Source organism: Epargyreus clarus, unplaced genomic scaffold, assembly GCF_041222505.1.
Source record: "Epargyreus clarus isolate Ecla_fem2 unplaced genomic scaffold, WU_Ecla_fem_2.2 ptg000018l, whole genome shotgun sequence".
NCBI classification, from domain to species: Eukaryota; Metazoa; Arthropoda; class Insecta; order Lepidoptera; family Hesperiidae; genus Epargyreus; species Epargyreus clarus.
The window spans coordinates 12,984,778-13,000,755 of record NW_027332226.1 but is presented as its reverse complement, the minus strand read 5'-3'; the positions used below and the strand labels follow the sequence as shown (position 1 = coordinate 13,000,755).

General features: G+C 36.7%; 1 protein-coding gene across 1 annotated transcript in view; it reads right to left on the bottom strand.

Moving 5' to 3' along the window:
- Positions 1 to 15,978, bottom strand: part of nompC (no mechanoreceptor potential C) — a 35,996-nt gene that overhangs the window by 17,756 nt on the left and 2,262 nt on the right. Inside the window, exon 2 of the mRNA XM_073083006.1 lies at positions 3,302 to 3,403. Coding sequence (XP_072939107.1) covers positions 3,302 to 3,403 — 102 coding nt within the window. The remainder of the gene's footprint in view (positions 1 to 3,301; positions 3,404 to 15,978) is intronic.

The following is a 15,978-nucleotide window of genomic DNA, read 5'->3' as shown; positions in this document are numbered from 1 at the left end:
TAAAGTCAATAAAAATCTAATACAATTAGTGTAATGACGGAATAGAGTACATGTATTTTGTAAAATAGGGAAAGAGAATTACGGCATCTTTGCTAACATTAATTTTCTATCGACAGCCATAAAGTCACTTAATCCGCACTTGGGCAACGTAGACTATGACCTACATCCCTTTCACCTGAAAGGACCCGTGTCCAACAGTGCGACAATAATGGGTTCACTACTCATGAAGTTTATTACTTTAACAATCTACAAAATAAAATAAACTAATCTTCAGCATAGGTGCGTCACTACAACAGTTACAAACGACTCCGTAAATTCCAAGAGTTGCAAAAACTTAATAACACTAATTTCGGGGACATTTCCTTAGTGACCTCAGGCCCATAATTCCTCCCTTGCGTGCTCGGATTGGTCGTACGAGTTGAATTAGATGTAGTTACTTTCGTAATGTCACGCCCTTATGATTCATCGTGATTCATTCACTGGGAAAAGGGCTGGATTTTTTTAATTTACTCAAGGTCGTAATTATGAAGTCTTTCTTTATGAAATGTGGCGAAATACCCGTGTAACTGGCTTTTGAAGGTATGAATAGTAAGCTGTTATGCCGAATTAGTAACCTGCTATTAGTACCTACATTTTAATCCGAATAAAGTTGCTTAAACCATTTTTGAAAGCCTTATAAATATAGATACCATACAGTTTTATTAGGCGCAACGCCTTTACTGAAATGACATCAATTTTTTTGAAGTGTACAAAAATTTCAAAGAGTACCTAACCTTTTCTTTTTTTCACATTCGAGTATGTACTAAAAGCTCGGACTCATAACTTCCTCTGAGGACTAAATTGAAACGGCTCGTCTGTACAAGACCTATGTCCTATATCTAAATATACAATAACTCAAAGGTGACTGACTGACATAGTGTTCTATCAACGCACAGCCCAAACCACTAGACGGATCGGGCTGAAATTTGGCATGCAGGTACATGTTATGACGTAGGCATCCGCTAAGAAAGGATTTTGATCAATTCTACCCCCAAGGGGATAAAATAGGGGATATAAGTTTGTATAAATCTTCTTAGTTAATAATATTACTTCGTAACGCGAGCGAAGCCACGGGCAAAAGCTCGTTGCAAATATGATATTTCAGAACAATATGGCAATGATAGCACAGAAATAATAATGAAGGAACTAGTTTTCCTGTGTTATAGATCAAGATACAATCTATTATGACTGACATAGAAATGTAAAGCTAAGGCAAAGACTCTTATCAAAACTTTTATTGCAAAAAAAATTGGTTTCTGGCCCAGTTTCACAGTTTTGATAATTTAATCCTAAATTGTTAATATGGGGACTGCAAATGACTGCAATGACTCTGATTTATATTTTTAGAAAAAAACTTTTAAATGAAACTCAGTGTATAAATTAAGCTTTTTTTGTTTTTCTGAGATGACCGGGCTCGCAATTTTTCAGAAGATGTGCGTTTTAACACGCTTTCTTAGCTTGGGTTGGTATGTATGTATTGCAACACCAGAGGCGACGCCAATGCATCGCCGGCTTTGTATGAGAGCTCTTTTTGCACCTTTTTTGAAGAGCCCCATGTCATAGCGCTCCGGGAATACCTCATAATATTATTGTAACGTTTTAACACGTTCGCTGCGTAAAAAAAAACAGTAACTTTCAGCTAGTGCGACGGCAGTCCAAAAATGCATCCACTTGACTTTCTTATTGTGCGTGGCAGGCCTTTTCGACCCGACACCTCTGGGTGGTATTGAAGCCCTATTATCTTAGTCAAGGCGCATTTTACATTATAAATTTTTATACTTTTAAAATCCTCATGAATCACTTGTCTATACATTAGTCCCGCCCCTGGCTCCTCCAAATAGAAAATTAGAAATTAGCAATCAAAAATGTCTGGTCGATAAGGCCCGATACCGCACTAGAGTGTAATTTTTGTAGTGATGGGATAGTAAAAGAAAAGAAAATATCGAGTCATTAATTTTATTAAATTTTAATAAACACAAGCCGAGCCTTTTTAATGTGTTACACATAAGTCAAAAATAGTAATTATAAAGGTAGACCAAAATTTTATATAATTACAAAGATTTTTCTTAGGGATTTCGAAATATGAACCACCGTATTCTTCTTCGTTATCACTATCATTTTCTAGTACTATTTTGTTTTTACAATGCGCCATTGTAACGAAGCTTGCAGGAAACCGAGTAGCGCGAGCGCGTCCTCCTCTCGAAGCTAGCACAACACTACTAGCGGGTCAACGCGTACGCATCTGCACAGTGCGGCAACAGGTCGCGAGCGGTCATCCACCAAAACAGGCCTGCCCCCGCACTGAGATAACTTTTTTTACGTTCTATGCGGCGGAGGTCGAAAAAGGCCTGCCGTAAAAATACCCAAGAAACAGGTTTCGCACTAGCGAGAAAGACCTATTTTTCCTGTGCGCATATTGGTTTGGCACCGCGTCGGGCCGATTGTGGGTGAACCGCAGTGAACGTGTTAAAACCGACCAAGTAATACCTAAAGAATTAGTTCACAATAATAAGTTATTTTGGAACTCTAAATAATTTCTTATGCAACATTCAACACGTAACTACTATAGCTTAGCGGTCTAAATTTATACTCATAAAGTACACTAAAACCTTTTAACACACTCAGAATGCCATGGGATTTCTAAAAACAACCACATTTCCATTTATTTGACTTAAATACGTCTTGTGTTCCAGTTAGAACCAGAAAAAAATTAATATGCATTGTGAATGTGGCTTAATGTCGTCCATTTTGTGGAAAATTACTTCTTCGCTCCAGTTTACTTCGTGCCAGAACAGACCGAGCTTAATTACATACTAATACATACACGCTTCTACATATGTGTGAAGTTGTGGCTTGAAAGTAGGAGTTATAGAACGTTGGTTCTCTATTTTTATGCTATATTAATGTAACGGAAAGCTCTATAAAGTAACGGAAAGTGATTAGCTCCTACAGTTGGCTCTCATTGCAATTATTGAAGTGTAGTCATCGTACGGCTATAGGATAAGCATTATATTTTAGAAACGATCGCGGATGATCTTGATGATCCTCATTGCTACATGGAGGATTCCGGGATCTCTACTGGAACACGAGAAAAATCCTCCGAGTACGGTGTGCCGACCAGGCTCTGCCAAGTGAGCATTTACTTTTAAGTGATCTTCTTGATGGTGATACGTACAAGTGAACTTACCCAATTGATGACAACAAAGATGATAATGATAGTGATGATGATCATGATCATGATGATGATAATGATGATACTCACGTTGTTCCTAGCACCAACGTCGGAGCCCAGTTCGATGAGCCGCTCGACGAAGGAGGTGCGGTTGTCCTTAACAGCGTACATCAGCGGTGTCATGCCTGTCGCCTGAAACAAGTACTAATGGTTACTCACATTTGCTTTCATCTACTTCGTATAAACATAACTTAATAGTTAAAGGTGGTAAAAGTAAGTGTAATAATTTGTTAAAGGTAGAATCCTCTAGGTTGAACTACGGCGGCACCACCGGCCCAGCTATTTCTGCTTATAAACAGCAGTGTTAAGCGCTGTTGTGTTCTGGTTTGAAAGGTATGGTAAGGAAGACATACTTTTCCGAGGCATTTCAGATGTCCATGTGCGGCAGTAACTACTTAACATCAGTGCATGCTCGTCTACCATTTCTATATTACATTAAATAAAAATCAGAATATCCTCCTATAATCTTACTCTGATAGGCTCTTTGTTAAAGAGAGTAAGTGGTTTTCATTTAATATTTTCCCATAAAACCTTGTACCGAAATCATTGACGTATTTACGTACCAAGTAGCATAATCTACGGCTAGACATTACCTAGAACCCTTCAAAGATAAAACCAATTCCAACCATTTCTGAATTTAAAAAATCGTCACGATCTTAAGCAAGAAATAGATAAATTGATAACAGAAAATAGTCTAAACTATCTTCTGAAAAGGTATACCGTGCCTAAAGGGACAGTTAGCAAAGAAACAATTACATATATTACTGTGTAAGTTATTTAACTCAGAGATGTTTCGTGCAGATAGGCAGGCCCACTAGGTGCATAGACGCTGTTAACTGGAAATAATTGTAACTCGTGAATTTAGGTCAAGGTCATTAGATTAATTGTTTAAAAGATAATTTTAAAAACTAACTTGAATTTTAGTGCAAAATTAAATCAACAATGAGTGTCTTTAATTTTAATATTAATCGGAGAAACAAATTCAAGGAAATGTTTTCGTGGATTTGCAAAGGAGCATATAGTCTACCTAATAGAAAGTGGTATTTTTTTTATAATATAGGAATAGCAGACGAGCATGCAGTCCACCTGATGGTAAGTGGCTACTGCCGCCCATGGACATCTGTAATCAACCCCAGATAGGATTAGATATTCCTACCTGAGGTTGGCCACAGATGCGCCGCTACCCCTGAGGACTAAGCTGGAACGCCTCGGAAAAGTCTGTCTCCCTTACCACACCCTTCAAAACTGCTGCTATTAGGTAGAAATAGGTGTGGCGGTGGTGCCGCCGGAGTCGAACCACAAAGGGTTCTACCACCTTCAAAACCTTCAAATTGCCGCCAATAGTTCTATTTGAAGTTGGTCACAGACGTGTCGCTATTTTTGAGGACTAAGTTCAAACGTCTCGTTTATACGAGATTGAAGGCTATGGTGAGGTCTCTTACACTTATGTGTAACCTCACCATAGCCTTCAATCCAGAATACAGCAGCACTTAACATTTTTTGTAATTAGAAAGAAATTGGTGTGATATTGGTGCCTACGAAGTAGAACCACGACAAGTAAACTACCTATCTTTAATTTTAACATTTGATCACACAAGAAAAAATAAAGGAGCATATTTTTGGGGTCAAACCGGTGGTAAGTTTTCACTGCCGGCCATAAACATCTAATCTAAATATATATAACTCAAAGGTGACAGACTGACATAGTGATCTATCAACGCACAGCCCAAACCACTGGACGGATCGGGCTGAAATTTGGCATGCAGGTAGATGTTATGACGTAGGCATCCGCTAAGAAAGGATTTTGATCAATTCTACCCCCAAGGGGATAAATTAGGGGATAAAAGTTTCTATAAATCTTCTTAGTTAATAATATTACTTCGTAACGCGAGCGAAGCCGCGGGCAAAAGCTCGTTTGACATAAATGTTGTCAACTTCATATAAAAATATTATAAAAATTAATTATCATTTTTTATACGGCGTTGGAAAATATCGTGAGGAATTGTACTCGTAGATGCCTAAGAATTCTATAAAAAACTAACTGACCCGAAAAATGTTAATGGTGAACAACCCTTATCATTTAGGGGGATGAAAAATAGATGTTGGCCGATTCTCATAGATACCGGATAAGTACAAAAAATTTCATCAAAATCGGTCAAGCCGTTTCGGAGGAGTATGGCAACGAAAACTGTGACACGAGAATTTTATATATTAGATAATTCTTAATAGTGTGTGAAGTCTAAATCACTTTTCACACCATTTTTAGAAAAGTTTATCTCATGATATTTTCGATCACCGTTAGAGCAAGTGATAAAGAATTTTCTAATACATAAGTACATAATCTGATAAATTAAAAGTGCATGTCTGGCAATTGAGCTTCGGACACCCGATCGACAGGCCAAGTTCTAGTCACTAGGCGATTATTCTTAATTTAGAACCGGAATTAATACTGAATTAACTTATCCACCTTTAATAAAGGGGCTACGTGTTTAGGTTTATTAAAGATCGGTTCAGTCATCAGTGTTAATTATAGCGAGTGTGAATCCAATTAATCTGTCAGCGAGAGTGCGCGTAGCACGTAAATACATCGCTCGTGCGTGCAACTTAATCGATAGTCAACAAGAAATAGTTCGTAATGTTTGCATATGGGCCTTACATGAGAATTATATACATTGTGTTTTGTTGCTTTATTAATAAGGTGGTAGAACTCTCTATGCTAGCTTCCGGCGGCACTACCATCACCTATTTCTACCCAATAACAACAGTGTTTAGCGCTGCTCTGTCCTGGTTTAAAGGTTGGGTAAGTGAGACATACTTTTTTGAGGTATTCCAATTTAGTCGTCAGTCGTAGCACCGCATCTATGGCTGACGTCAGTTGGGAATCTAATCTTACCTAAATTATCTAGATAATTACGGATATCTATGGGCAGCAGTAGCCACTTACCATCGACTCTATGCTCGTTACCTTCTTCCATATTTCGGCACCACCGCCACACCTTTATTTCTGTCTCATAACAGCAGTGTTAGCGCTGCTGTGTTCTGGTTTGAAGGGTGTGGTAAGAGAAACATTATTTTACGAGGCATTCCAACTTAGTCCTCAGTCGTAGCAACGCATCTGTTGCTTCAGTTAGGAATCTTATCTTATGAGGGGTTGATCACAGATGTCCATAGGCAGTAGTCGCCACTTACCATCAGGTAGACTCCATGCTCTTTAGCTACTTCTATATTATCTAAATATATATATCTCAAAGGTGACTGACTGACATAGTGATCTATCAACGCACAGCCCAAACCACTGGACGGATCGGGCTGAAATTTGGCATGCAGGTACATGTTATGACGTAGGCATCCGCTAAGAAAGGATTTTGATCAATTTTACCCCCAAGGAGATAAAATAGGGGATGAAAATATTACTTCGTAACGCGAGCGAAGCCGCGGGCAAAAGTTCGTAAAACATATAACATTAATACACCCTAAGTTTACTGTATAAGTTGAAATAAGTAATTATACATTATGTCAATAATTTGCCGTCACGCGGAAACCAGCCTTGAAAGCAAGCCTTGACTTAGCTAGGAAGAAAATTAACTTAAAAATAATGTAAAGAGCATAAAAGTTTATTGTTGATAAAGTACGAAAGATAAGATATCGTTAGTAGCTCTGGTTTAGGGTCAAGGGCCTCGTTGAATTAAAATTATTTTATGTGCAAAATCCATTAGTCAGATTTTGGTTGATTGAGTAACACTAATGCTTATTACGCACGTTTTTGATCATCAATCTATCCAACAATTCTTGTACTAACCATCGGAATTTGAAAAGCATAGTGGTCAGAAATTGTCAAACTGTAATCTTTGTTAGGGTATAGGATAGATTGGTTATTAATAATCAACGGTTTAGTCTAAGACTTCTTGTTCTCATACTTTTTTGTCATAAGAAAACGGGTGAATTTTGTGTAATATATATGTTTGTTTTTTTAAAACCGGCAATGCATTGGGGACTCCTCTAGTGTTGCAAATTTCCGTATGCAACGATGACAATTTGTAATCTGCCTTATCGCTAGTATACAAATACTTAGCGTAAAGTGGTGCATATTGCGTATTACAGTGTATAGTAACTAATAAAGTTATTTTGATTTTACATCATAACAAACAAATTCATCTCTAAATTGAGAATTCTAATTTCCTTTTATCGAGGGCTTGCCGCAACGTCTATTCAACTTACGAATTGCAATATCCGGTATGGGAAGGCTTTTAGGCGGATTAATACCGTGTACTGACCCCGTACCCTGCTTAGTCATATTCATTCCAATCCCTTCATTCTTATAACATTCAGTAGTTTTCGTAGAATTTTCTTTAGCATTTGTAAAGTATAATACAAATGTTAAAATTATTCAAAAATATGCGCGGAATTAACACATCAAACGTATGTACAAAGACCGTATTGTTCTCGTTTGTAACGAAAGTTAAGTATTTGAATTCATAGAAATCGTTTTAAGGTTATATGTTTGAGATAAATGTTGATTTTTTGTATGACATTCAAATGTCAATATATGGTATGCTATGTATGCTCCCTTAAATATAGTTAGTGCACTACAAATCCCTCCAATATAGGTTCAGTTCATTCTGATATTGGTTTGACCAATCCAATTATATTTTATAGGATAGGAGTAGCAGAAGGGAGACATACTTTTCCGAGGCGTTCCAGCTTAGTCCTCAGGGGTAACGGCGCATCTGTGGCCGACCTCAGGTAAGAATATCTCATTCTTTCTGGGGTTGATTACAGATGTCCATGGGCGGCAGTAGCCAATTACCATCAGGTGGACTGCATGGTCGTCTGCTACTCCTATATTATAAAAAAAGCAAACAAGCACTGTCTGTGGGAACAAGCTTGCAGACCACCTGATGGTAGGTGTTTCACGCTAGTACGGTAGCGGCGGTGTGGCGGTAGTACCTCCGAAGCTGAACCACACTGACCCTACCTTGAAAAATATTTAAAATATAAAAGCGTATAAAAATATTTGGTAATTATGCAGTTTGGTTACTTTTGCGAAAATCAATGCAATAATTTTTTTTTTAGCATGTGTGGCTTCAATTAGTCACCATTGATGATATTCCGTCGGGGGAGACTAACATTGCATAATTACCTTTTTTTCACCCTTTTTAGTGATGACATACAAAAGTCTATATTAATATAATATAAAATTGTATAAACGTGATCATGAATAAAGGTAAGGTCTGGATTGAACCCACCCGCTCGCAAGGCGCTCCCGCGCCCTGCTCGCTTAGTTTTATATTGTCTTATATGTTCCAACCTAACCTAACCAATTCAATAGGAAATGTTATAGCTATTAAGGTTTTATGAATATGAATACTCTACAGCAGTTAAAAGGGATATCGATCATTATATACCTTAATGTTAATATCCATGTTATATTAGGAAGACTTAGTGAAATATTCGAACGATCAACGACTGCAGCAACCTATCGTCATGGACCGTCAGTAACTGTCAGTGACAAACGTCAACATGATCCGTAGCTCATGTATTAGTGCTCACTCTCACTGTCGCTCATGTGTTGGCCTTAGCCAAAGCACTAAATGTGACTAACATATTTCAATAATAAAAACGTTTGGCCTGGCCTTCTACGTTTTAGACAGGTCAGAATAATCAAGGATGTTGGTAGGAGCCAAGGTCAGCGATCTCCCATCGATTACCTTAGCAGTCGCACGCAAAACTCCTTTCTACCCTTGACACAGAAACGGTCATTGTAGAGCCATATGTACTACACCCAAAATATGTAGGCCAAGACGGGAAAATATCGTTCTCCAGCGGAAATAGATGTCGTTAGCACCGCCCTCGAGGTTGTGGTCTTTTTGGGTAATGTCAAATGATCTAGACGTAAATGTAATGACATTTTGGTTTGACAAAGAAGCAGATTCGTGATGCTCGACTTACTTTATAAAGTTGAGATATTTGAGTTATGTGAAGTCTACGTGATTTTTAGTTGACTTTAGAGCACGAGGACGTATCAGATATTAACGAACCTGATTTGCTGAAGTTCTTCCTGATGATAAAATTTCTGTTCACACTAATTCCTGTGCATTTTAATAACTGAAGTCTAGAGTTGGACCCATTTAAATGAAACTTTGTGAGTATGTCTCTGACACAATTGACAAATTTTGTCATATTTTATGGAAAGACTTCCTACTTTTTTTTGGAATATTAAAGTAGCAAACGATGAATGCATGGATTCCACTCGATGGTAAGTTCTGACTGCCGGCCATGAACATCTGTAATTAACCCCAGATAAGATTATATTCCTACCTGAGGTTGGTAACAGATGTGTTGCTACCCCTGAGGAACAAGTTAAAACGACTCAGATAAGTGTCCCTTACAACACTCTTCAAACCAGAACACAGCAACGGTTAACATTGCTATTATTACAAAAATATGTGTGCCCGCTAGTGCCTTAATAGCCGAACAAACAGTTCTACCATCTTCAAAAATCATATTTAATTAAATTTTCACACTTTTATGTTCCTGAATTCTTAAAATGCACGCAAAACAGTTTTACGTAAACCTTTCTTAACAGGCCGCGCTACAAGTGTAATTTCTCGAGTAACCTGCATTATATGATCGATTTTCCATGCTTTCGTTTATGTAACATGCGATATTGTTAATTTATGCACTGGCCGAGGTGCGTAGTGCCTGCGGTCAGCCGTTTCCTTTGCGACATCTTCCGTTTATATTAATCATGCATTCTGAAAAGGTCATGGAGCTCTAACTATATCTTTATCTGTTTTCTTATCTTTTATGTCCGGAATGTTACATATGCAAGTAGTTTCTATTTTTGTTGTCTATCTTTTCTAATGTTGTGTTAAATTTTTTATCATGTAGTCCACTAATGTTTTCAAGTGGCAGAACTATTTTTTTGCCTTCAGTACATACTACAGTATGTACGTATTTCGATCTTACTACAGTAGTGTAGTCTTTTTGAGTTTAAAGGGGGAAAGCAGATTGTCTTTTTCCAAGGCATCAATCCAATAATTTAAAGGAGAAATACATACATGTGCTACTTTTATTATAAAAAAGATTAAGTACCCTTATTCGTATATTGTTTATTTCAAATTTTGCAAAAATTAAATCTTTCGTTACTAAACTCAATCAGACGTTCAGATATTCAGTAAAATATGTGTAAGGAGTATAAATTAATAATTCTTATACAAAAACAGGCGAATTTATGTATGTATATCCATGTATGTCTTCATTCTTTTCAGAAACTTCAGAAATATGTCTTTTGTATTTTTTGTTATTTTTTTCATCCATTTTTAACATAGGTAATGCCATTTAATATGAGTTGCTATAATACTTTTAAGTAGTTCTAATTTTTGTTTTTTTTAATTAACCCTCAGGTTCAAAAGTACTTATTAAATTTCTTGCAAATCACTTATTTTATCAGACGATCCTAATAGATACATGTATTGACGACAATATAACGAAAATCTTACAGTACCTTAGTAATGAAAATGCACTGTTCTAACATACTTAAAATATTTGGACTAGCAAACTATTAAGTAGTTACATAAAAGTCCGTTATAATTTTCATATTAAGTGGTAGTATTCGCTTGGTCGACAATTACTAGCGGCCTTCGGACTCATTGCCAGAACTATTGGGAACACTCGATTTTATGGTTTAAAAATAGAAACACTAGAAGTAGGTACCTAGGTTACGTTGTTAATAGAACTTTCGGTAAATAGTTATTTAAATGAATAACAATTGACATTTTTAGACTCAAAAAAGTGTACTACATATTGACTAAAACATAGCTATCTATTATTCTATATCTATTATTTTGTGTTGATGTGTAGTTAAATTCAAAATTCAAATCTCATTTATTTGAAACGATTAATATACGAGTAGAACTCTTTTCAAAAGTCAACAATTTACCACCGTTTCGGAAAGTGCTTCGTTATGGAGAAAAAGCGACAAAAAAATACTTCATACGTGTGTAAATATGTATCCTTTAAAAAGTAAAAAAAATACAACTTTACATAGTGGTATAGGTAGGTATACAATTAATTATTTATGATTGATATTTTTTATAATCTAAGAGTAGAAGACGAGCTTTCAGTCCACCAGATGGTAAGTGGGTACTGCCGCCCATGGACACCTGTAACCAAACCCAGATAGGATTAGATTTTCCTACACAAAGTCGGCCACAGACGCACCGCTACCTTCAAGGACTAAGCTAGAACGCCTCAGAAATGTAAGTCTCCCTTGAAGCTGGAGTTATGACAATACATATATAAATGTTAATTTTTTGCTCAAAGACGTAATCCCTAAAGGTGGACTCCTATATTTTTTTCTCTACATTTGCCTCTACTATACACTTCAGCTGTCAAATGCATGCGTTGATGTTTTTTGGCCGGAACACTGATACACGAGGATCGTCCGTACGGTAGGCGACACAGAGATAGCAACCACAACGTGAAAAACATTTGGAAAAGAGTAACAACATGTTACCTAGGCGTGTTTATGTCATTGCTTGTAGATATTATCGCAATGAAATTGATGAATTGATTTGTATAGAGTTTGTACTGCATTTGAAAAGTTCCTTTTTGATTTTGACGGTGAAAAAATGCGTTACATATTAAGCAAGAACAAAATTAACATATAAACCTTGAGAAAAAGCTAAGCCACACATTTATGCCTGTAAACACAGAAACTCGATCGGACCCGAGGTTCGAATCCCAGACGCACCTCAGATTTTTCAAAGTTATGTGCGTATTACAAATTAATCATCACTTACTTTAATGATAAAAACGGTAAAAACGAAGTCTATCAATACGCACTTGGCCAGCGCTGTTATGGACTAAACACCTCTCCTCCTGAGAAAAGACTCGTGCCCAGCAGTGGGACAATAATGGGTTGACGAAGACAATTTTTTGAGCCATTCTCGTATTACATGTTAGATAGATACTAATAGAAGGCATTCCAACGAAGCCCTCAAAGATAACGCGTTTGTAGCCGACCTCAGAGTGAAAATTCACAGAGTGTTTTGAGCGGTGTCCGCAAGGAGAAGGTGGCGCGCGAAAAACCGCCCACGCTGCGAAAATTTATCGCGCTGGAAAAACTGCAACTGCATTAACTTACAATTAATATTTCTACGCATGGTACACTTCCGCAGTTTAGGCGAAGGAAAATCACTCAACGAGTCCTGAACATGAGGTTAGGCTCTATTCCTATCCGGTACTCACCACATAGTACAAAAGTCTACAAACTGTAACAACTTACCATCAGATGGATTGTATGCTCGTTTGTTTCTGTATTATAAAAAATTTCAGCTAAGAACTTACGAAACGCCATCAGAAGGAACCTACCCTTAGCAAGGGTGTAACGTCTGGCACACTTTACACGCCACGCGAGTCCTTAACGTTTATTATGCCTTACACCTTCTACCTTCATAGCGCTAACTATTACGTCGTAAATTTATTTGAGCCAACCAGAAATAGAATCTTGTAATAATTACGAAGCTCGTAATGATATCAGTAACTATAATATTAATAAATCTAACGTTGTACTCACTGGTATTTATTATATTTTATATTAAAACTAGCTAATTAAATGTAGATAACGCAATATTTTATAATTGTTCTAAATTTTGATTATTTGCGCTCTGTGCACGCAAAAACGTAAGGTGCTCAAAAAACACGATTCCCGGTCAAAAAACACGATTTTTCCTACTTAAAAAAGGTGATAAAAAGAACATTAGTATTAAAACGATATTCTAAAAAATAATTTAAATAAATAAGACGCGTCAAATTTATTATTAGAATATTTAAATTAATTTTTTTTTTTGCACACTATATGTACATATAGCACTGGCAGTAAAATTTATTCATGAAAAGAAAACTTTGTAAATGGAACGTGAGAAAAAATAAATGAATGTTCATAAAGTCTACTATGGCAGTCTAGATGTTCTTTTTAAAAAGAGTTGCTACGAAATGCGTAAAATTATAGTCTGTGATATATTATCGCAAATTGGTGAGTGTTTTTTTATTTTATTTTAAAATATATTACCTATATTATACTTTGAAGGAGTGCATATCAATACGGATATTTTGAAGGTCTTTTACTATTTCAAGCCATTTAATCATAATAATAATTATTATTATTATAACCATCAAATCATTGGAAATTGTCGGATTGGAATTATTATTTAAGATATTAAACGCATTTTCTCAATGTAATGTACTCGTATGTTCGATTCAAACATCTTAATGGGACCTCGTCTATATTTCAAACACAGCTGACTTTTCTTTATTTTTTTAAATATCTTGGTATAGTCAGCGTAAAACTGCTAGTCCGCTCTGAATATAGAAATGAATCGCATCGCCATAGCAAATTGTATGACTACACCTGCTTGCAACAACTTCAGAGCCAACTAGCGGTTTGGCGCGGACTGGATATGTCTAGAAACGATGTGCGTATGTGTTTTAGATTGGAAATTATGTACGTATCGAGCTACTTTTTTAATGTGGAAGTAGCCAAAGGACATGCAGTCCATGTGATGATATGGTCCATCTGCCGCCCATTGACGCTTGTAATCAACCCCTGTAGATGAGATTATGTAAATAATGAATTTATATTTCTGTTTCTGGGTCTGGGTCTTTGAATTTTGCCTATGTATGTATGTGTACATGGCACCTACGACACAGCAAATACTATTTTGGAGCCGTGAGTGTAGAAAGCGTATTATTTATTAGACAGAAGTGAATAATCGATTCAAGCGGAGTCGAAGTCTTGGCTTGTAAACTTAAACAACATCGTTACTACAGTACAACGCACAACCTTATAGCAAAACAAATCATACGTGGCAGTGATCGACCGTCTCTAGGCAGTAAAGGGATCGGCAGTAAAAACTTGGAAAGATGTCTCGGAGCGGAGCACGCGATCCGTTGCCACGCTATCGAACATACACCGGTGGCGGTGAACCACGGGGCTCTTTGTTTTTCGGCAGACGTAAAGACGTAAAGCGAATGATTGAGCTGTTTTATCTCCTTCATTAATTTTACTTCACTCCTCCTCCACTAATTAATTTCACGTGAGGCCTGAGGGCTGACAATTAAAATTAAAATATACTTAGTGAGCAAAAGCGATATATTTTTTAAATATGTTTTCTGTTTGGTCAAATTGATAGTGAAAACAGAAGATATATAACTTTTGGATGGCCCAAAGCTCTCCAAAGTCCACTTGGAGCTAGCGGTGGTGGTTGTGGTTTTGAAGGTGGTAGAACCCTTTGTAGTTCGACTCCGGCGACACCACCACACCTATTTCTACCTAATAACAGCAGTATTAGGCGCTGCTGTGTACCGGTTTGCAGGGCGTGGTAATGGAGACAGACTTTTCCGAGGCGTTCCAGCTTAGTCCTCAGGGATAGCGGCGCATCTGTGGCCGACCTCAGGTAGGAATATCTAATCCTATCTGGGGTTGATTATAGATGTCCATGGACGGCAGTAGCCACTTACCGTATCAGGTGGACTGCATGCTCGTCTACTACTCCTATATTATAAAAAAAAAAACTTGGATTTATGAAACGGTGAATAAAGTTACAAAAAATATTTTTTTACAATTTAATAAAAAGTCGATAAATTAAGCAAACTTTTGATTAAGTGAAGAAAGCAACAAATAACTTTAACACTTAACAGTAAAATTAAACGCGTGTTTGAAATTGTAAAAGTGGCAAACACTTCAAAATAATTAACGTAAAGTACCTGCCTCTCGATATCGAACAGCTTTTAGTGTTATCTTAATGTGTTGATCTCGGACCAGATAATTGATTAAACATTTATTTACGTAATCGGGAAACTATTATACTATGTACTAAGCGTGTTACGTGCTACGTACATTTTCGATGTGAATACAATTTTAATTATTTGCCTGTAAGTAAATAAAAAGTTTTTTAAGGGATTTTTCACCCGAGAGACAGTCGCTGACGACAATCGGCGACCATCGGTTGTCGTCGATTGTTGCTTGTGTTAACTTTTTTAGACACACGTATTATATAGAAACACTTTCAGAAATCTCAGTAAAGTTCCGTATATTAAATGTTTATATTAAATCTGAATGAATTTGACAACACTATACAATCAATATTTTGTATATGAATATATAGGTACCGAAAAAAAAGATAAATTTTCTTTGGTGGTAGACTATTTCTAGTATAAAGCAGTTTTAAAGTTGTAAAGCTGTTTGGTGAACCAGGATGGATGCCGATTGCAAACAAACTTAGATAAGACTGCTATCAAAGACCTCAAGAGTAGCATCTGTTCAGCATCAGGTAGAACCCCTGCTCAATATGGAGCTGGTTGCAATGTACTGACCAGGATCAGACAGACAGAACAGGATCAGGATAGACGAATTAGTGGACTATACGCTTGTATGCTACTTCAATTTTTTTAGAATATATTTAGTATTTATAAGTAATTAAAATGTGATGGCGCACTACTATGCTGATGAATCATAATCTACTTACAGATACCTTTGTTTTTGGAAGCTGAGTGCGTATTTGAAATCAATTATCACCTGATTTAACGGTGAAGGAGAGCATTGTTTGGCAGCCTATCGGTGTATCTAAATGATATTTCTTTGTTTTTCTTGTGTATTTGATGGTATAAGGTCAATGTCATCAATGGACCTCTCTACATAGGAA